This window comes from Schistocerca piceifrons, chromosome 1, assembly GCF_021461385.2.
Source record: "Schistocerca piceifrons isolate TAMUIC-IGC-003096 chromosome 1, iqSchPice1.1, whole genome shotgun sequence".
Lineage (NCBI taxonomy): Eukaryota > Metazoa > Arthropoda > Insecta > Orthoptera > Acrididae > Schistocerca > Schistocerca piceifrons.
In genome coordinates, this window is record NC_060138.1 from 877,235,375 (window position 1) to 877,259,097 (window position 23,723).

General features: G+C 40.9%; 1 protein-coding gene across 1 annotated transcript in view; it reads right to left on the reverse strand.

The window, feature by feature from the left end:
* Positions 1-23,723, reverse strand: part of LOC124716462 (exportin-6-B) — a gene marked incomplete in the record, with an annotated part of 329,183 nt that overhangs the window by 138,694 nt on the left and 166,766 nt on the right. Inside the window, 2 exon segments of the mRNA XM_047243176.1 lie at positions 5,517-5,698; positions 20,207-20,391. Coding sequence (XP_047099132.1) covers positions 5,517-5,698; positions 20,207-20,391 — 367 coding nt within the window.

The following is a 23,723-nucleotide window of genomic DNA, read 5'->3' on the forward strand; positions in this document are numbered from 1 at the left end:
ATGATTAAAGTAACAAGCCTGATATCTGGAAATCCTACAAATTATATAGTGTATGCGATAATACAAGCACTATGATCAACTCTTTGTTCACAGATAATAGATTGATTTCCCAGAATGCATTCTCACTCTAGCAAAAATTAAGCTGTGAGGATCAATCATGAGTTGTGCTTGGATAGTTCACTCAGTAGATCACTTGCCCACAAAATATGAGGTGCTGGGTTCAAGCCCTGGTGCAGCACACACTTTTAATCAGCCAAGAAGTTTCATATTGACTTCCAATTGCAATGAAGTGCTGGATATCCAACTTATTACACAAATTCCATCAAAATTAACATTCAGTTCTCCTACAATGATATAAACAACTCTTATTGTTAGTTTCATTCATCGACTTCATACAAAATATATTATAAGCCATAAAAAGTGAAACAACAGAGCCATAATTGATGAATCTCACATAGGTCTTAGTTTGGTATGCGGTGAGTCTTAGATCATAGTACATCTACAACAAGTCTTTTGGCTCCCAACACAACAAGTACATTTAAAAGGAGCAACAGCTCCAATTCAGTGAGTCCAGGACATGTAAATGATATTAATGTTGTGAACACATGTTTACGAATTGTTATGAAATGTGAAGAGGTTCGCAACATACACTGAAAGGGTTCCACATTAATATTTATTGTCGTCCTCAATATACTCCCCTCCTCTATCCCTACAACACACCATGTGAATTTTCCACTGATGGAAACAGTCTGGAAGTCTTGCTTAGTGAGCTCCTTGATGACACTTGCTACTTTTTCTTTCACTGCTTCAACAGAGTGAAATCTTGATTCTTTTAATACTGATCTGACATTGGGAGACAGAGAAAAGTCACATGGCGCTCAGTAGGGTGAATAAGTTGTGGTCTACCAATGGGACGCTCTACTTCACTACAAACTTCTTAACAGATAATGCAGCATGAGCCGGTGCATTGTCTTGATGCAAAACCCATAACTTGTTCTTCCACAATTCTCATTTTTCCCCTTATTTTCTCATGGAGTTTTCAGAACATCAAGGAAGTAATACTGATTAATAGTATGACCTTCACGTACCCAATGAAGGAACACAATTCCACAAATATTGAAGGAAAAAAGAAAAAAAAGTCCTCATGACTTTGAAATTCGATTTGCTCATTTGAACTTTTTTCACTCTCGGGGAAGTTGGGTCCTTACAGTGCGTAGACTGGTGCTAAGTTTCTGAATCATAAGTGAAAAACCAAGATTCATTGCATATTATCACTGTTTATATGAAATCAGAATCATTTTCAATGATAATCAAAGTTTAGTACAAACATTTTTGTAAACCCCTTTCTGTTTGATTGACAATTTTTGGCACCAGTTTCATGCTTGTCTCGTGTTAAATTATGTAAAATTTGCCTTATGCACTCTTTGTCAATTCCTGCAGTTTCAGCAATTGGTTGAATACTCAACCAATGGTAAGATCAAATCAGATTACCTACTTTTGTGATATTTTCATCCATTATTGAGGTTGTGGGCGTCCTAGGCATCAGTCATCTTCAGCATCTTCTCTGCCACCTTGGAAATGTTTGAACCACTCAAAAACACACATACATGATAGTCAGTCTTCACCTTACTCTTGTTTTAATTAAAGATATGTTTCAGTAGCAGTTCTTTTTGGAAGTTTCATGTGAAACTTCATGATAATTTGCTGTTCTATTATTACATATATCAGTTTTCCAGCAAAATAAAATAACACTTCTTATGCAAATGATGGCCATGGCACAATGTTTTGTCTACAGACACCAGGGATACTGCATTTGACTGAAAAAGCTTCAGGCTTCACAACTATTGGTCTTTCATTTGTAGCAAATGCATACGTATTCTGTGACAGCATCAGGCCCTTTATTTTATAGCCATGCACAGTTGCTCCAGTCACAGGTGGATGTACAGAGTGATTATAATTGAAGTTAAACTTTCAAACTGCTGTAGAAATAACACCACTGCTCAGAATGACGTCAAATTGTAATGGAATACTATCGGAGAAGGGGAAAAACGTATAGCAGAAGACAAATAAATAGTTACAAAATGAAGCAATAGATAGCGCTGTAAGAATCAAAATTTAATAGTGGTTGACTACAAATAACAAACGAATCATATTACAATGACTAAGGCGTACTTGTGTGATACTGTTAGTTATGTAAGCCCATCCACCACTGAAAGGTCATATCACATCGGATGGGAAAAATCAGTTTTTAATTGTACTGAGACCAAATACCGCATAAAAAGCATCACTCACATTGGTTTTTAATTGTCCTGAGGCCAAAAACCGTATAAAAAGCATCAATCAAAATCAAATCGGATAATTAATTTCCTTGTGACTGGAGCAAACCATGTTCAATATGCTGCCCACTTTTTTCTGCAACAAGTTGAAATCGAGAAACAGCATGTTCCACAACTGACTAAAGTGTTTCAGGGGTCACGTTCAGAATGTGTTGCCCCATGCGTCCCTTCAATGCAGCTAAGTTTGCAATTGGAACACTGAACACAACATCTTTCAGATAGTCCCCACAGCCTGAAGTCACACGGATTAAGATCAGGTGATCAGGATGGCCAGGCTGTAGGGAAATGGTGGCTGATACCGTATTTACTCGAATCTAAGCCGCACCTGAAAAATGAGACTCGAAATAAAGGGGAAAAAAAAAAAATTCCCGAATCTAAGCCGCACCTGAAATTTGAGACTCGAAATTCAGGGGGAGAGAAAAGTTTTAGGCCGCACCTCCAAATCGAAACAAAGTTGGTCCATTGTAATATGAGACACAATTTAGGTCGAATGAAAGACGATACAGCTACATACAGTAGTTTGGTTCGAGTCGTAAGCTTAGCAGTTAAGCTTTACCAGGTAGCCATTGCTATGCGTCAGGCGCTCCTTCCGTATTTATACGGGTACCCTTCCTTTTTCACGTGCTTCGTTTGGTTTGAATCGATTGCTTATTTTGCTTTGATCTGATAAGTGCCGTTTTCTTTGTTATAGGTGTTTACGTCACTCTAAGCTGAAAATGCATTAGTGTACTGTGTCATGCATTGTTTGTCGCATTTTGATAGTGCGTGTTTACGGCCTGTCGGCGCTCGCGGCATGACTTGCTTTTGTGCCCGCTATCGCCGCTTTTTTTTTTTTTTTTTTTTTTTTAAAAAAAGAGAGGAATCGTCTCATTAGCAAAACATTGGCAAGAGACTGCTATTTGTTGTTACTTACACTGCTGCTTTCTTTGATAATGATCAACAAGAACCAAATAATAGACTGCGTATGATAGAACATGTTCTGAACGAGTGTGTAGCGAAAATTTTTCTCCGTTTGAAAATCTTTGCGGCCGCTTCTTTAGTACATCAAATTCTGCACAGAAATTAGTCATCTTACATTTAAAATCTAGTCAGTTGCCGTGCTTCATTTCTGACTGTATCACTATTAGGCATAAGAATAATACGAATATAAACATGACACGATACGTATATTCTTCCGCGTTTGCTGTTGTCTCACTCTAGTTTCATAGTTTATTAGGCAGACAGGATTTAAACGAGATAGCAGCAAACACGAAAGAATACATGGCAAAATGTTTATATTCGTATTATTCTTATGGTGAAGAGAATACTGCATGTGATTCACATTTCATCAGGTTCCTATTAGCAACCATCTAACCACCTCTTCTCACAGGTAGGAATAAAACTCGGAACGTAGAGTTGGCCATATTGACAAACATCCCTAACAGTCTTGCCAGTCGGATTTTCGTAGTACATTGAAATTCTGCTACATTCGAAGATGAACAATACGGAATTTGTATTTACTTCGTTGGATAATGTATGTTAATGCAGAGGTCGAAACTCGGGCGGAGAAAAAAAAAAGCTCGTCTTCTAACTTTTTTTTACATTTATTTACTGATGCAGAGGTTTTGGCGCCAGTATTTATCTTCGTGCCCACAAAGCATACTTGTGTAGCGCTACATATATTCGACGGCAGAAGTTAGTTGTGGCGGCACCTATCAACATTTTTCAGAACTTCCGCTTGCTTTGCACTCGATTCTAAGCCGCAGGCGGTTTTTTGGATTACAAAAACCGAAAAAAAGTGCGGCTTAGATTCGAGTAAATACGGTAATTCTAGCACTTCCGAAATGGCGCTTCAGCAGAGCATCTGCTTAACTGGATTTGTAATGTGCAGAGGTGTGCCATCTTGCATAAAAATCATCCCATCCACACATCCACGCTGTTGGAGAGCTAGAATGATATGGTTATGCAAAAGACACTCTTACCGCTTACCAGTGATGGTACAGGTAACAGGACCAGAAACACCTGTCTCTTCGATAAAATATGGCCCTATGATAAATGATGCCATAAATCTGCACCAAACAGCGACCTTTTCAGGATGAAGTGGTACTGGTTGATTTGCATGTGGAGTTTCTGTTTCCCATATTCATCAATTCTGTGTATTGACATATCCTGTCAGATGGAAGTGGTCTTCACCTGTCCACAGAATCTTCCACTGCCAATCACTGTCCACTTCCATGCAAGCAAGAAATTCTAAAGCAAAGGTTTCTCTTGCTGGCAGGTCAATAGGAAACAAGTCGTGCACATGGGTAATTTTGAATAGATAGGAAAGAAGGATGTTTTGCAGGATTTTATGCACTGTTCTCACAGGTATGTTCAATGTTTGGGCAATTCTCCATGCACTACATGTTTGCACACCACCACTCATCTCCTCCTGCATTGCTGGGGCCACTGCTTCCACTGACATCAAAGCAATTCGTTTCCTCCCTCTACCAGGTTGCACACCAAAAGAAACTATCTTTTCAAATCCGAATCATTTTCTCCAGATCCACGGCAGTCATTGAACCAACTGCTTTTTTCAAACCCTTCAGTGAGAGGAACTTATGCAGAACAACATGGGTAGTCATCATTCCTGTAATACAGCTTTACAAGCAGAGTGTGATCCTGCATTGAGACAGTCATGGCGAACATTGCAGACACAAAAGCCATGTACCCAGCATGTTTACACCAACTTCAATGGGTCGTGCCCATGATAGGTGTTTTTATTTACATATTCTGACACATACAGCATCATCTACTGATCAATTTTCACACTGTTTTTTCTTCTGCCATACATTTTCTTCCTCCTCTGATAATATTCCGTTGCAATTTGAGATCATTCTGACCAGTGGTGTTATTTTTGGTGTTTTGAAAGTTGAATTTTAATTATCATCACCCCGTATTTGAGTGCCACTGTGGCTGTGTATTAAATTGGAGAAACTGTAATAGCTCGAAACCTAGGAATGTCTCTGTGATGTTATGCTTGTTTATTTGTCACCCAGAAATCTTAGGCTGTGTAACCTCGAAGATATGGTGCTAATGACAAAATACCTATGCAATCACACATCATAATCAATAGGCAAGTGGTTGCCTTTTCTCATTTTTGTTTGTTATTTTCATTTTGGTATTTCTGTTATTGTAATAAAAGTAATTAGATGTTCTTGCCTTTCTTCTAAGTGCTCAAGTCCCCCTGATTGCAGTATATTGTTCATTAAATGCATTGCCTGTTGAAAAACACCCAAAAGAAAATCCTCACAAGAGACAGGTATGCAATTTTTGTACATTATTTCATTTATTGCAGCCATTGCCAGCATTCCAACACTATGGCCTTCATGTGCAGATGAAGCCTAAAAAGAAAGAAAAAAAGAATTATGGTGTTAATGTTATTGTATTACACAAAAAATTAATTTTTCTCAATTCTGCAGACAAATAAATGGTACACATTTCCCAGTAATAAGAGCAACAACAACATTGATGATAATTAATAGACAATTTCTGAAATTTAACATGAGATATGTTAAACTTAGAATCTGTTCCCTTGGCTGAACTGAGCCATACAGGCAAGCGTTAAGTTTCTATCTGGCAGCACTTCCATCTTCTCTTCCTAACTTCACAGAGGTTGTCAGACATCCATACTTTCCTGGATAATCACCCCAGGAGGAAAGGATGTCTGAGTATATGGGCTTCTTCCATAATTCATTTTTCACTTTACAGAGAAGTGTAGACCACTATTTAATTCTGAAAAATACCTGTACATTGTGACTCAGTCATTCTCACTTTCCTTTCTTCTAGTGGTGTCTGTCCACTGGAGCATGCAGAACGTCTTTACCATTCAGGAATAGAGAGAGAGAGAGAGAGAGAGAGAGAGAGAGAGAGAGAGAGAGAGAGAGAGGAACAGCTAAAAGGAAGGTGTTATGGTATTATATGTGCTTATTTATTTTCTTCTGTGGTCAACTAATGTCAGTTTTCTTGTCCTCTTTGACTAATTCCAAGTAACTGCTTACTTTTGGGGCTTTTTTGGTGTTAATCAGTAAAATCTGAATCAACTGTTTACTTTAGTGCTGCAGTTTAATCTAAATGGACACTTTCAACATTTAAATTTGCAACTAATTGATTTGTGAACTACCTTACATGAACATAATGTGCTGTATATAAAATCAATTAGCATCTCTATTTGGGGCAAAATTGCAGTATACTAATAACCCAACAGATGCTTCTTGTAAAAAGCAACAACAAAGTTTATTCCTTGAGAGTGACTGGCTTTTCTCTGCCTTATCACATGATGGTTAGATAAGAGCCAATTTGCAATAACAAACAGTAATGATGTGCTCACAAGCAGGAACTAAAAAGAAACACAATGGAAGAAATTACCATAAATTCAACATAAAACCAGCATATACTAAGTTTTTCTCACTTGCAGCTATTGTGCAATTTGCTAATTGAACAGCTGTTTCTATATGACACATTCTGTGAGGTCATGCCAAATGCTTCTCAATCATGTTATGCAATTTTTTTGTTCCCTCAAATTAGGGTCCATTATATGTGGAAGGCAGAGGTCCAGGTTCAAGTCACAGTCTACCACATAGTTCTAATCTGCTAGGAGGTTTTCACTTCTTTCTTTTACCTATCAAAGTTTTTTTGAGGATGTAAAATTTCATGCTGTAATCCTTCACATGAAAGAGGTAAGATTGCAGTTGGGCTCCAGAGCCTTGAAACGGTGGTCGTGTGTGTGTGTGTGTGTGTGTGTGTGTGTGTGTGGGCGCGCGCACTATTTCAGAAGAAGGGCTTCATCCAAAAGCTTAATATTTTAGCAGTCTTTTTCACTGTGTCTGTCTGTGACTCAACGCCTCCTCTATGTGGTGCATAGCAGCCGATTCTTTTCGTATTGTTGTTATTCCACTGAGGACTTCCAATTGTTTGATACTTCACATTTTGGAATTTGTAGGAGAAGAGAAAACAGAATGAAGGTCACAGTTTCGTATCATGGTTATTAGAGATGGCATACTAGTTCAGTAGGACAAGGATGAAATGAAAACAGTCCTGACCTACTCAAAGGTATCATCCTGACATGTGATTCAAACACTTTATAGAACTGATAGAAAAACTAAATCTAGGTAGTTTGATGGGAACATTAGCTTCAGACCTGCAGGAGTCTAGTACTGTCCAGTTTCCACTTTGATTAGTGTGGAGAAGATAATGTTGAATATTTTGGAAACATTTCTCTTCTAGATACATACGCTGAACAGTAAGCAGAATACCCACAGTGTTGACGTGAAATCACCCCACACAACACAAACACAACTTATCAGAGCCACAACCCCCAAACTCCATACAGTTCTGCACTGAATATTGTGAATTTATTGGCAACCATATCTAGAGACACATACAGGGTCTACAATAGATCACTAAGAGAATCTTAGTGTTTAGAACCATTCGTGTAGATTACTTTATCATCACACATCTCACTTAAAACACAGTACAACAATAAAAAAAAAAAAAAAAGAAAGAAATTGATTATCTTTTCAAAATACTTAAAGCTGCCTGAAATTTCACTTTGCTTCTACAGAATCCAGAGTATTAAGGACATTAATGTGCTAATGGAATAAATTTGTAAAAAGGATGATCTGCTTATTGCAGACAGCAAGGCTGTTAATGCTGTCTAATCGAGCACATACACTGTGTAATCTAGAAGAGGAAAATAGAACATTAAATGTATCCACTCCAAGTGCTACTCGTTTTGCCTTCCACAAATCTCAAATAACCTTATTGTTAGCTAATAATGAAATCCTGCTCCAATGATGGACAAGTAGCAGTAAGGGAACATTGGTGATTATGGAACAGACACATACTCCATGCAAAACAGATTAGGATTAATTACTACTGGATGGGAAGCTGTGTCGTCCAACCTGGCACAGAGGTTGATTATGGGATTGGGTTTACTTGCACCTTTTAGCCAAACAACAACTGTCATCATGCACAGTGCCTTTGATTTGGAGGTGTGTTGTTTTCACTGTTGTATACAATTTGTATTCCTCATAAAACAACACCTGCTACGACTCTCTTGTTAAAATCTATTTGAAAGAATACCACTGAATCAATACTCGAAAAATAATTGGGGAAGGGAAATTTTATGAGGAAAGAAATCTATGCAAGCCTAATTTGAGCGGCTGGCAATATTGTTCATCCATTTAGAGTCAGGTCTCTCCAAAGTAAAAGATGGCACACAATGTTATGCACATAGGAAAGCCTATTGCATTTCCACTTCTTACACACAGGTTATCAAACTTGGAATGGCTCTTCTAGAATTTCCCAGCAGAAGATCTTTCCTTCAGTGTAAGTCGTCAGTCAGAGGTCTGATAGCAATGCAGTCTACAGTCTTTTCCTATGTAGCTTGTGAAGACAACTCCAAGATAACCTACTATGACAAATTTGGAAAGTTTAATATCAGCTAAAGTCAGCTATGCGGTGGCCAAGAGAATTCATTTAGTGCCTAACTTTGGTTGCTGCAACATGCATGAGATCTGATCATTTCCCACTGAAGTCTTTTGAACAGCAAGTGATGAATGTGGTTTCTATATGCAGAAATAATAAACTGCATTCCTCAATGTTGCTCAAAAAGTTCAACTTACAAGAAAACATCATCAATTTTACCTCATATTTTAAGAAGGATAAGGCACACTTGCAAGACATCAGCCCCATCAATCCATAGTATGCAGGTATGACCTTCTGAAAGTACAGCTTTCAAACTTTTGCAAAAACCAGTTGTATTTATCTCAAGGAATACATAATATGTCAAAGTAGTACACACACACACACACACACACACACACACACACACACACACACTGGAATACATAATATGTCAAAGTAGTACACACACACACACACACACACACACACACACACACACACACACACACACAATATGTTCAGAAAAGCAGATTAGGGAGGGGACATTCATATTCACATTCACAGGACATGTACATTAGCACGTTCTGCAGAAATGAATAGTATTTCAGTCACCTTGGTTTAGCAAGAGACCTGCTGCCTAATAGGCAGAGGATCTGCCATGGACCCTGATAACGTGTTCCATGCGTGATGGCATTGATGTGTATATGACTATACGATGCAAATGACATCCTGTGGTATAGCTATCCACGCTGCATTACCCTGGTTCCAAAGTTCATCTGTGGTGGCCGGCACTGGGTCACAGTTCTGCACCTGTCATTATCACCATATCGCAAACAATTTTCGGTTGGTGACAAGTCTGGTGATCTGGTGGACCAGGGAAAAACGCTCACATCTTGTGACGCCAAGAGGACACATGTTTGTGCAGCAGCATGTGGTTGCACATTGGCTTGTTGAAAAATGGTGTCTAGTGTCGCGCAGAATGGGTATGGGTACAGGTCACAGGATGTCGACACATCGACACAGAGAGGGGTTGGGTTGTTTCGGGGGAAGAGACCAAACAGTGAGGTCATCGGTCTCATCGGATTAGGGAAGGACGGGTAAGGACGTCAGCCGCGCCCTTTCAAAGGAACCATCCCGGCATTTGCCTGAAGCGATTTAGGAAAAATCACGGAAAACCCAAATCAGGATGGCCAGACGCGGGATTGAACCGTCGTCGCCCCGAATGCGAGTCCAGTATGCTAACCACTGCGCCACCCACAGGATGTCATTCATATAGGTCACACTGGACATGCACCAACTGTGATTTGTGGTTGTACCCAATAGCACTCCTTACCATAGGGCCTCGAGCTGTCGCTGCATGGCTTGTACAAATGCAGTCACTGTGATGTCGCTCCACTTGGCTGCAGCGAACCAAAATGGATCATCATATTCAAACAAACAGAATCTGGATTCACCCAAAAACAGTATTTGATGCCATTCCTGTCCACAGCAAAGTCATTCCATACAACACTGCTGTCTGGCATGTTTCTACACATTTGTCAAAGGTAGGTGGAGAAGTGGACGATGCACACATAACCCATGCCATAATAAACAGCAACAGACTGTCACCCTTCATAGTGTGTGATGTGTTACACTGTTCCACTGTTGCTCCAGGGCCAAGGAGGACACACATCTGTCCTGCAATGCCATTAGGATGAGATGTCGATCTTCTTGGGAGGTTGGCTGAGCAGTGTGACCTGACCCATCTCATAGTGTTCTACGGCCTTTGGTGAACCGTTCTGCACACACCCATTGCACTGCTGAGACACTTGGTCCTACATGAGCAGCAGTTTCCCAGATGGATGCATCACATTCTCTCATGCCAATAATGCGCCCTCTTTCAAACACTCTGATTTAATGACACGGTTCGCACATACATCTGCGAGGTATCCTTTATGTCTGCTCAAGTCACACCTTTGGCTTACCACGAAAACAAGAGTCGCAGGCACATTTTACCAATGGGTGGTGTTGTGGCACGATGTTGATCTTGAACCCGTGGGCTGACATGGTTCAAATGCTAATCATTTCTGTAGAACATACTAATGTACATGTCCTGTGAAAATGAACGTCCCATCTCTAGTCATTCAAGTGTTCTGTTAACCTCAAAATCAAAATGAATAAAGCTAAGCACTGAAGAACTATTATGAAATGAAGTTAGTGATTTTTGATTGACAGTTTAATCATGTTGCTGACATTGAGGAATTGTGCATCTCCTGCAAATGTACAGGGTGTCCCACTCAAATCTCCCTAATTTCAAGGATCCAGGAGAGAAAAACCACAGTAGATACAACAATTAAAAATGAACCACATTCTAGAGCACCTCAAAGAATTTATATTCCCGCATCAGAAATGCCAAGTGTTGTCACCAGAGTGCAGCATGGTCGCATGAAGAGAAAATGGCAACTCCACAGCAGTGCTTGTAAGCAGTAATGTGGTTTGCAGAAACAAAATCGCTGATTACTGTGCAAAGAAATTAGCGTTGTGTATATGAATGTGATCCACCTGATGTGAAAACAATTAAGGACTGGTATAGTAAGTTTCTGGCAACAGGAAGTGTTCTGAAACATTCTGGCGGTGCACATTACAGCGTTTCAGAAGAGACAGTGGAGGACATCAGACAAACATTTCTCAGAAGCCTATGTAAGCCAATCTGTCACGCATCTAGGCAACTTGATGCACCTCAATCAACATTGTACTGTGTAGTTCACCAGTGTCTTCGTATGTGTGCTTACAAAATGCAAATTCTGCAACATCTGATGCTGAACGACAAACCACACTGACAACAATTTGCTGCGGATATGCTGCAGCGTATTGATATGGATGCCAACTTCCTGAAAAGATGTTTATTCTCAGATGAGGCAACCTTTCATCTATCAGGAAGGGCTAATAGGCACAATGTTCAGATTTGGGGTTCACAAAATCTGCACGTTGTCACTGAACATGTTTGTGATAGCCCTAAACTAAACATATGGTGCGGGCTAATGCATGACAGGATTGTTGGGCCGTTCTTCTTTGCGGAACAAACGGTGAATGGGTCAGTGTATCTGGATATGTTGGAGCAGTTTGTGTACCCTCAGATACAAGACTTGCAACCAAACATCATTAAACAAGGTGGAGCTCCGCCGGATTGGTCAGCGGCTGTTCGCAAGTTCCTGGATAGGAAATTTCCCAATCGTTGGATCAGTCGCAGAGGACCCATTGCTTGGCCACCATGTTCACCCAACATTACGCCGCTTGATTTCTTGATGTGGGGATTCACGAAGGACTCTGTGTATGCGACCAAAGTGGATGATATTTCTACACTGCGACTTCGTATCACCAATGCGATTGGAACAATAACAGAGGAAATATTACTAAGAACTTGGCAAGAAATTGAATTTGGACTCTATATTCTTTGAGATACAAATGGTTCACATGTAGAGGTGAATTGATGATAAATAAATATATTAATATAATAGAAGGAAACATTCCACGTGGGAAAAATTATATATAAAACAAAGATGAGGTGACTTACCGAACGAAAGCGCTGGCAGGTCGATAGACACACAAACACAAACATACACACAAAATTCAAGCTTTCGCAACAAACTGTTGCCTCATCAGGAAAGAGGGAAGGAGAGGGGAAGACGAAAGGAAGTGGGTTTTAAGGGAGAGGGTAAGGAGTCATTCCAATCCCGGGAGTGGAAAGACTTACCTTAGGGGGAAATATATGTCTGCTTGTGTCTGTATGTGTGGGTGGATATGTGCGTGTGTGCGAGTGTATACCTGTCCTTTTTTCCCCCCTAAGGTAAGTCTTTCCGCTCCCGGGATTGGAATGACTCCTTACCCTCTCCCTTAAAACCCACTTCCTTTCGTCTTCCCCTCTCCTTCCCTCTTTCCTGATGAGGCAACAGTTTGTTGCGAAAGCTTGAATTTTGTGTGTATGTTTGTGTTTGTTTGTGTGTCTATCGACCTGCCAGCGCTTTCGTTCGGTAAGTCACCTCATCTTTGTTTTATATATAAATAAATATATTCTTTGAGATGCTCTACAATGTGGTGCATTTTCACTATTATATCTACTGTGGTTTTTTTCCTGGGCCTTTGAAATCAGGGAGGTTTGAATGGGACACCCTGTACTTCACTTTCACAGTGCAGCTTTAAAATCTAAAGAAAATAATGCACAACAGTGACTTAAATAATGAAATAGCAGCACTATTTCTATATCGGCACACTCATTTCATTCCTTTACAATGCATTTGTGAATCACAACAAAAAAATGTTCAAAGCATAGAGATCTCTAGTAACACCTACAGGTTAGAAACTGTGCACTTTGACACAATGAAAGAAGCACATTAGAAACATCAAAACAGTATTTCACAAATCTCTTATTCAATCCACAGTACAGTGCTTCGTGCTCACGCATAAAGCAGCTGCAGTGGGGCAAAGCTAATAACAACCAGTGTGCCTGCATATTTAAAAGCTGTACTTTCTGATGGTCATAACTGGATATATCAGCATTAAGGTCCTGCTTCCAGCATAGGGGCAACTGCTGGGGCAGATACCTTGCAAGTATGCATTTTTCTCCTTAAATATGAGGTCAAGTCAGTGATGTTTCCTCATTAGTCCTTTTCGTCAATGCTCAATGGTGGCATGATATTGGATTTTATGCTGTTGAAAAAATAGTCCACCAGCTTCTGAATGGTGTGTGTGTGTGTGTGTGTGTGTGTGTGTGTGTGTGTGTGTTGCAACTGTTACAAAATGCAAAAATAGCTTTCCATATATTTGTGCCGCTCATGGGACAAATGACCAAGCTAAAAAACATATATAACACAATATGAATTGTTTGAATTGTTATAGCAAATATTATTAATCTTGTCTTTGCTGTTGTACCGTAAGAAAACATGTGTAAGGATGAGTGTGATGATTTTTTCAGAGGTAACTTGCTATTACTGCAGACATATGACAACGCTACACAGATGCGCATGTTAGTAATTCTGTACGTTGTCACATTATGCATGTCAGAATCAATGGCATTATCTCTGATGCTTCATGTGGGCTATTCTTCTCCTAATCCTGAGGTTTAAAGAGGGGCAGCACAGCACATACTTATCACCTGATGGAATGCTGCATGTGCTATCCTCAATACTGCTGCTCAGACTGTTCATTCAAGCTAAACTATTTAGGCTTCTGGGTTTTATTTTTCCTTCATCCTTTCGACCAACTGTTTTTGTACCTTTTATGACAGTTTGTTACGCCACAAGACAATCTTGGTGCATCTCACAACATTGTGACAGTGTTCAGTGAACTGTGTAAATATGTTCAGAATATGTTGTTTATTTTGTACTTCCTATTAGTGAATATACGTGTTAAATTAACTTTTGTTACCACAGTCATAAAACAGTGGACGGGAGTCTTAAACAGAGGGAAAGACTCCTGTATGATAGAGGATGTGATTGTAAAAATTAAACTTACAATAAACAGTCAGAACCTTGAGAGAGTTATCAAGGATGTGAATGTTGACCTATGTGAATTATCAAAATGGTGACAGAATATATGATCAAAGCACAATCCACCTAAAACTCAAGATGATCTGGTTCACCATTCTAGGCTCAGTAGCATAAAGTTCATACCATCTTTAATCCTAAATGGTATAAATGTAAATTTATCTTCCTCTACAAAGAGTCTATGAGTAATAATAGGTGTAAATCCAAACAAGGTTGAACACACAGTTACAATGTGCAAGAATACATCAGCATCTCTCCACATCCTACAAAAATATAAAAAGCTTTTTTCTCTGGAAAAGAAATTTGTACAAATGCTTGTACTCCTAATGTATGATTACAGTAATGTTATTCTTCCAGCTCTTTCTCAGGAAATCTCATTGCACTTGGAGCTGGTGACGAATGCCTGTGTATGATTTATCTGTGATGTTCAAATTTTTGATTGATCTCATCATCACATGCCCAACTATCCTGGACACATGCACACTACTGCAAAGTTTTCTACACATACTGTCTTCTCTTGATTGCCTAGTGTTCCTGCCTTCAGTGCAGAAAGACCTGGGTTCCATTCCCAGTACTTCAGACTTTTTTCTGAGGTAGGGGTGCTTGGAATGCAGTCCTCTCGGCCTTGCGAGGTCAAATGAGAACTGCTTGAATAAAGAAGAAGCGATACCATCAGGATTCATTGAATGGCAATAAATGCCAGAGGGATGGGCCTACTTATCACATCCCACAACTATAGATTGCCCCCAAATACTGCCTTGTAGTCAGCAGTCAGCCAGTCAGAACAGGCGTAAGGTCTTATCTGCGAGTGCTGTTTACATTTACTATCTCCTTTATTGTTTTACCACTGTATGCAGTCTCTCATATCTCTGCTCGATCTTAACATCCTTCTCGGAACACCACAGCAGAAACACTTATTCCTATCAGAGTAAAAATCTTTCAATCCTACTACAAACCCAGCAGATTTCTCCACATCCTTTTCAGTAGCAAGAGACCCAAATGTTGAATTATCCCCCTCACCATATCAGAGCGCTAACTAAAATCTCCAGTTTCAAAAAACAGCTAATGATATATTTATTAAAAAAACAATACAGTAACGTCTTTACCTTTTCTGTACACACGCTTTATCCCATTAAAACTATGTAGGCCTACCCTTCTTTCCCACCAGGCCTCTCTCATTTCCTGGACCTTAGCTGGTACAGTCTATCTCAATCTCTCTCCCTCAGAACTCACTCTATTTTATTCCCATAAATACACTAATGGAAAACTATCATAACAGCAAAAGTAATTAAAGCAGAGTAACGAAATTTTGAGAATACATTTGTCTAGGTGACATATGTAAGTGATTAACAATGCAAGATCACAGGTTGATGTGAGGGTGAGATAAGCCACAGCAAATGTGATATGCTGATACATTAATAACCTGTGTAACTGCCAGAATGTTGAATACAAGCAAGCAAATATACATGCATTGTGTTTTACATGTGTCGGATGTTAGTTTGTGGGATGGAATTCCATGCCTGTTGGACTTGGTCAGTCAATACAGGAATGACTAGTGCTGTTTGTGAATGACACTCGAGTTGTAATCCGGTAATTTTCCTTATGTGCTCAAGTGGAAACAGATCTCTTGATTAAGCAGGCCAAGACAACATGTCAACACTCTCTAGAGCATGTTGGGTTACAACAGTGGTATGTGGGAAAGCAGTATCTTGTTGGAAAACACAGCTTGGAATGCTGTTCGTGAAATTTGCAGTCAAGGTGCATGGGATAGCCATGAGAGTGCTCCTTATGTCATACGAAATCACACCCCAGACCATAACTCCAGAGGTAGGTCCAGTGTGCCTAGCATGCAGACAGGCTGGTTGGAGGCACTCAACTGGTCTCCTCTTAAACAACACACATCCATCAGTGGCACCTTAGGCAGTTTCAGCTTTCATCAGAAAACACAACAGGGCTCCACACTACCCTCCAATAAGCTCTTGCCTGACACCAGTGAAGTTGCAAATGGCAGTCCGTTGGAGTCAATGGAATGCACCCTATAGGGTATCTCATTCAGAGCTGTCCTTGAAGTAACCAATTTGTAACAGTTCGTTGTGCCGCTGTGGTGCCAAATGCTGCTCAAATTGCTACAGCAGGTGCAGTATGACGTTCCAGAGCCAAACGTCGAACACAATGTCCTTCCCTTTCGGTACTGCCATGTGGCAGATGGAGCCCTGTCTTCTTGCGACTGAACATTCTCCTGACAACCTCTACCAGCCATCACTTACAGTGGCTACATTCCTGCCAAGCTTTTCTGCAATACTGCAGAAGGAACATCCACTTTCTCATAGCTGTATTACACGACCTTGTTCAAAGACAGTGAGATGTTGATAATGTCTTCTTTGTCGTATTAAAGACATTCTTGACTAACATTAACTCACCATGTCCAATCTCAAAGGTAAATAATGGTTAACGATCGTTACAATATGCATTTAAAGCAAACCTGATTTGCATCCTCATAGTGGCACTACTGGTACCACTCTTATGCGCGTGGTGCAAAATTTGAAGAGACATCATATTTCCAATGCAGAAACACGTCTACCAACTTTCATTTATAACAAACAACTCTTTATTGGTGCTGTGATTTTTTTCTGTCATGTGTGTTTCGTATTTGCTACTGTCTCTATTATTATTATTATTATTATTATTATTATTATTATTATTATTATTTAGCAGCAGCAGCAGGTGCAATAGTAGTAGTGAACCCTACCACCATCCTGCCCCCTCCCCACCCCTGTTCTCTCTCTCTCTCTCTCTCTCTCTCTCTCTCTCTCTCTCTCTCTTTCTCTTTTGTTATCATTACTATTATCAGCAGCAGCAGCAGGAGGAGGAGGAGGAGGAGGAGGAGGAGGTGCAATAGTAGTAGTGAACCTTACGTGCACCCTCAACTAACCTTACATCCACAGAAAGATCCACAATCTATCACCTAAAAACTGATCCAAATATTATAATCCTACCTGCTGACAAAGGCTCCACCACCGTTGTTTGAACCATAAGGATTACCTGGCAGGACTCCACCAGCTGTCATATTCATCACCTAAAGACTGATCCCAATATTATAATCCTACCTGCTGACGAAAGCTCCACCACCGTTGTTTGAACCATAAGGATTACCTGGCAGGACTCCGCCAGCTGTCATATTCATCCATCTACAAACCCTGCCACAGCAACCCCATTCCAGAAATACAGCAGGATTTCCAGTCTCTCCTCAAATCCTTAGGCCCACCCCAGAACCTCTCCCAAGAATCTATCTCTCTCCCCACCCCGACCATTCACCACACTCCTACCTTCTACATGCTTCCTAAAGTCCATAAACTCAACCACCCAGGACACCCCATCATGGCCGGTTACTGCTGCTCCCACTGACAGAATCTCTGTCCTCATAGACAAACACCTTCGCCTATTAAACATAACCTGCCCTCCCATATAAAAGATACCAACCATTTCCTCCACCGGCTCTCCACAGTTTCTGTTCCTTTACCAAATGGTGTCCTGCTCTTCACTATTGATACTGCCTCCCTTTACACAAACATCCCTAAGCCCATTGCCTTACCACTATTGATCACTACCTTTCCCAACATCCGACGGATTCCAAACAAACAACCTCCTTGCTAGTCATCATGACCAACTATATCTTCACCCATGATTACTTCTCCTTTTAAGGCATTACCTTCAAAAAAATCTGGGGTACAGCTATGGGCACACACATGGTACCATCCTATGTCAACCTATTCACAGGGCATCTAGAGCAATCCTTCCCAAACATCCAGAATCCCAAACCCCTCATATGATTCAGATTCATTGATGCCACATGCCACCTTCGTGATCTGGATGGAGGGTGAGGACACCCTGTCTATATTCCTCAAGAACCCAACACCTTCTCCTCCATTCACTTCACCTTGTCCTACCCTACCCATCGAACCACTTTCCTCGATGCTGACCTCCACCTCAATGATGGCTACATCAGACCCTCTCTGTCCATATCAAACCACCATCCACTAGCAACACCTCCACTTCAACAGATGCTACCCATTCCGTACCAAGAAGTCCCTTCCATACAGCCTAGCCACCTGTGGCCATTGCATGTGTACTGATAAGTGGTCCATCTCGAAATATACTGAGGATTTCACTGAGGCTTTCACAGATCGTAATTACCGTCCCAACACTGTACAAAAACAAATCTTCTGGGCCTTGTATTTCCAGTCATCCAAGATCTCTCAAAGCCCCACCATCTGGCCACAGAGGAGCATTCCCCTCTGGACTCAGTACCACCCAGGACTTGAGCAACTGAATTATATTCTCCGCCGGGGTTTCAACTACCTCTTGTTGGGCCCAGAAATGAGAAGTGTCCTACCCACTATACTTCCCACTTCTTTCACAGTGGTATTCTGCCACCCATCGAATCTACACAATGTCCTCGTCCATCCCTATACAACCCCTGATCCCAACCCTTGCCTCACAGAGCACGTCCCTGTAATAGACGTAGATGCAAGACTTGTCCCATACATCTTCCCACCACCACTTACTCCAGTCCTGTCACAAAATCACCTATCCCATCAAAGACAGGGCTACCTGTGAAACCATTCATGCAATTTACAAGCTAAGCTGCAACCACTGTGCTGCATTCTACATGGGCATGACAACCAACAAGCTACCTGTCCACATGAATGGCCACCAACAAAATGTGGCCAAGAAACAACTGGACCACCCTGTTGCTGAACACGCCACCAACACAATGCCCATTTCAATGATTGCTTCAAGCCTGTGTCATCGGGATCCTTCCCACTAACACCAGCTTTTCTGAATTTCACAGGTGGGAACTCTCCCTGCAATATATCCTATGTTCCCATAGCTCTCCTGGTCTGAATCTTCTGTTAGTCATTGTCCTTACCCATCAGCCATTTCAATGTTCCCATTACAGCACTACACAGCCCTCTATTCCTCCAATGCACCCAGTCTCTTTACTTCTCTCCTTTCCCACTAGTCCTCTCCCCCCCCCCCCCCCCCATCCCCCACACCCTCCATCTGACTTCCAAAATGCATCGAGCTGCCCCACTCTCCATCTTGTCCTGCATGCTCCCAGCAGCACTTTACTGTCCCCCACACCTACATAGCTATCCCTCCCCCTCACCACCCCAGCCCAGCCTCTTCCTTCCTCCACATGGCTACCTCTCCCACAATGCCCTGCTGCTCGCAATCTGGTTCCACCTGCCAGAGACTGTGTCATGCGTGTGAGTGTGTCGCGTGTGCGCGCGTACATGTGCGTGTGGTCTACTTTTGACATAGGCCTGTTAGCTGAAAGCTAACGTTCCGACGGTCTTTTCATTGTGCCGTTGCTAAATCAGTTAATAGGTGCAGAAAGGCAAAGTCATGCCATCTGTAACAGCTAGTAAAGCAATTGGTTGTTCCAATCAATCTTCAGGTTGTGGACAACTATACTTAACACATTACACTTTTAAAACTGAAATAATTTAATAGTTACTTGCACCTTAGACTAATTTTCTTAAAGCTATGTTGTGTATGGCATATTTTTCACTCTTTTGTTCCTTCATTTATCTAGAACAGTTTTCATTACATGTACTTACTTTTAACAATAATTTACTTTTCACGCCAAGTAATGTTGCCAAAAAATTTGCTATTTCAAATCTCTTTTAACAGAGAATCTAATGCAGCTTAAAGAATCAATTTACCTACGCAAAATATACATAAAGTAGTACAAGAAAATGCCATCTGGCTTGTACATCATGTAGTTACCTATAACATAAGTACTATGATAAAATGCCAATGGTTTCTAATATTTCAATTTTAGTCTGTAATTATTGCAATGATAGTATTTTGTATTGAGGTGAGTAAAGAAAAATAAAAGTATAACAGCAAACTTACCTGCGTAATGCTAGCTAGTTGAAAAAGTGAGGCTACGAGATTTGGCGTAATGTACGATGAAATAGGAACCCAGGAAAGAAGATGTGTCAGTGCCTGTAAGGCCAGGCAACAAATTGTGTCGCTATCTGTGTCCAAACAGCTGTGGAACTTCCTTCCATTTCCAAGCACTGAACTCAGCAAAGAGCCTATTAAATTAGAACACAAAAATAATTCACAAATATACAACAGCTCAAAAATGAAATATGCTTAGACTCTGACAGAAAGTATTTTTGGTAAACACGCTGTAGAAATACAACCTTCAATAGAGTTAGTAGAGTAATGTACAAACATTTCAGCACACTAGCAATACTGCATGATAAGCGGGAAGTTATAGTTTAGTGACAGAAATGTATCTCACACAGTACACTTTAATTCAGTTAGGGATTGGTTATAAGACATGAATTTTTATTGTCGGGGAAAAATTTATCCACAATAATTCAGAAAGAAGAATTAAGTGGGTGCAAGTTCTAGCCAGAAACTCTTGTAAATTCTGAATTTTATGTTTGCAGCCTTCAGGTAGTACAAGTAGGAATTCAGAGACAAGCAATTACAGTAGTCCAACAACCACAATATCATTCAAATACCTTGTTCTTGTATCTCCCTTGCCCTTTGACAATACTTATTTATCTCTGGATGAAATCCCTGACTGTATCAGCCTCAGCCTCTTGGTGTATTTATGATTCCAACATCAATTTCTCAACCAACATCATTCGCACAGATGATTTAAAAAAAAAATTTCTACTTTACATTAACTTCCAATACAGACTGCTTTTAACATTTCCCTGAGTTTTATCCGCCACTGAACTGATCATATTTTTGCAACACCAGGACAAATATCACAGAGAGTTGCCAAGACTTCTACAGTATTTGGTTATCTCACTAGAGCCATTCCTTTTTATATCACATTACAGCTTCCAACAGAAACTACACAACAACTTTCACTCCTCTGTCTTGTAAATACAACTCCACATTACAAGAGCACAATTTTAGTGTAACGTAGACACCAATTTCTGCCAATAATACAGTCATGAATCTGTTTTTCAAGGACTCCATCTTACCATCCAGGAAGCCCATTTATACCAATACCATTTTTCTAAATTAAAACAACATATTACAAGCCAGTTTTAGGACCTTTTATTCAGAGTGAACTGAGTATAGATAAATTTTTATACATTCTCATGTGATGTAGACTGGGGTCCCTAACAATATCCCAAATTCAACAACTGCTCTTGTCAGTCATATAACCTGTCTATATAATCCACAATGACAATATTCACAATGAAAATATTTAACCATGGCAAATGTGAATCTGAGTGTGTAACACCTCATCATCTGTCACCATTATCACACTCCATGATTAACATTAATCCTACCAACGTCTCACAACTGAATCCATACAGTTTCATTGTCCATCTCAAACCCACACACTCAGGTGACAAAAGTCATGGAATACTGACATACCCAAACACATACATATATGATGATAGTATCACATATATAAGGCATGAAACAGCAGGGCATTGGTGGAGCTGTCATTTGAACTAAGGTAATTCATGTGAAAAGATTTCCGACATGATTATTGCTTTGAATGCAGAATGGTAGCTGGAGCTACAAGCATGGGTCATTTCATACTGGAAATCATTGCGGAATTTAATATTCCAAGATCCATAGTGTCAAGTGTGTGCTGACAATACCAAATTCAGGCATTACCTCTCACCATGGACAACAAAGTGGTTGATGGCCTTACTTAACGACTGAGAGCAGTGGCGTTTGCGTGGAAACTAGTGTGACCGCTTGTTGGCGTTAGTCAGTCAGTCAGTCGGGCAGCAGTAGCCGACTGCGACAGACGCAACAACAGATAAGTAACCGCATTTGTCATTTACGAGTTCCTAACCAGGATGGAATTTTATTATATCGTCTGTGTGCTTTAATAGTTTAGTTTCTTGAGTTTCTGCGTGAAAATTTAACATCTAATAGCCACAGTTCTCGCGTTTTCGTTTGTGTCAGAAAGTAAACCGATTTTGTGACATATTACAAGTTCCAAATCAGGGTCAAATTATTTAGTTTCACCTGAGTGCTTCGGTAGTTAGGTTTTTGAATATCTGCGTATTACTAGACACAGTTTGTGTGTTTTCGGCAGGTTCTACAGCAGAATTGCATAGCATGAGCTGATAGTCTGTTTATCTGCATAGTTTAGTTTTCCACGGTCTTTAGTATGGACAGGGATTGCAATTGTTGTATGCGGAGTTGGAAACACTTCGCTCTCAGCTTCAGGCTGTGATGGCTTCGGTTACACAGCTTGAGGCTGTAGTGGATGGGCACCACTGTTGTGGGCCGGCCGTGGGGATCCAACGGACGTCCAGCACGTCAGTGTCGTCTGATCGGTCCTCACCGGTGGCCAACCCAGTTACTGCTCGCACTAAGGCTGAACCCTCACCTGTGGTCGAGTGGGAGGTCGCCCCGGGGTAAAGCAAGTGGCGAAAGACTTCCAAGGCGGCCGCAAATAAGGCCTCCTCGGTTTGTCTGACAAACAGTTTCAAGGTGCTGTCTGTGGTTGACACTGTTGCTGAGCCAGATGCTGTCGCCTGTCCTGTTTCAGAGGAAACTACTCAGCCTGCAAGATCCGGGCAATTGCAGAGGGTGGGATTATTGGTAGTTGGGAGCTCCAATGTTAGGCGCATTATGGGGCCCCTTAGGGACTTGGTTGACAAAAAGGGTAAGAAATCCAATGTGCACTCCGTATGCATACCGGGTGGAGTCATTCCAGATGTGGAAAGTGTCCTCCCGGATGCCATGAAGAGCACAGGGTGCAGCCAATTGCAGGTGGTTGCTCACATCGGGACCAATGATGTGTGTCACTTTCGATCAGAAGAGATTCTCTCTGGTTTTGAGTGGCTAACAGAAGTGGTAAAGGCTGCCAGTCTTGCTTGCAAGATGAAAGCAGAGCTGACCATTTGCAGCACAGTCGACAGGACCGATTGCGGACCTCTGGTACAAAGCCGAGTGAAGGGTCTGAATCAGAGGCTCAGACGGTTCTGCGACCATGTAGGCTGCAGATTCCTCGACTTGCGCCTAAGGGTGGTTGGGTTTCGGGTTCCGCTGAACAGGTCAGGTGTCCACTATAAGCAGGAGGCAGCTACACGGGTAGCAAGGGCTGTGTGGTGTGGACTGGGTGATTTTTTAGTTTTGAGGGTCTCGGGAAAACACAAGAAGGGCTTCAGTCATAAAGGGTGCAGGCTGAACACAGGAAAAACATAGATACAGGAACCACTGGTATAACAGTTGTAAATTGTCGTAGCTGTGTTGGGAAAGTACCAGAGTTCCAAGAGCTAATAGAAAGCACTGATGCTCAAATTGTTATAGGCACTGAAAGCTGGCTAAAGCTGGATATAAGCTCAGATGAAATTTTTGTGAAGAACCTAACAGTGTTCCGAAAGGATAGGCTAAACATGGTTGGCAGAGGCGTGTTTGTTGCGGT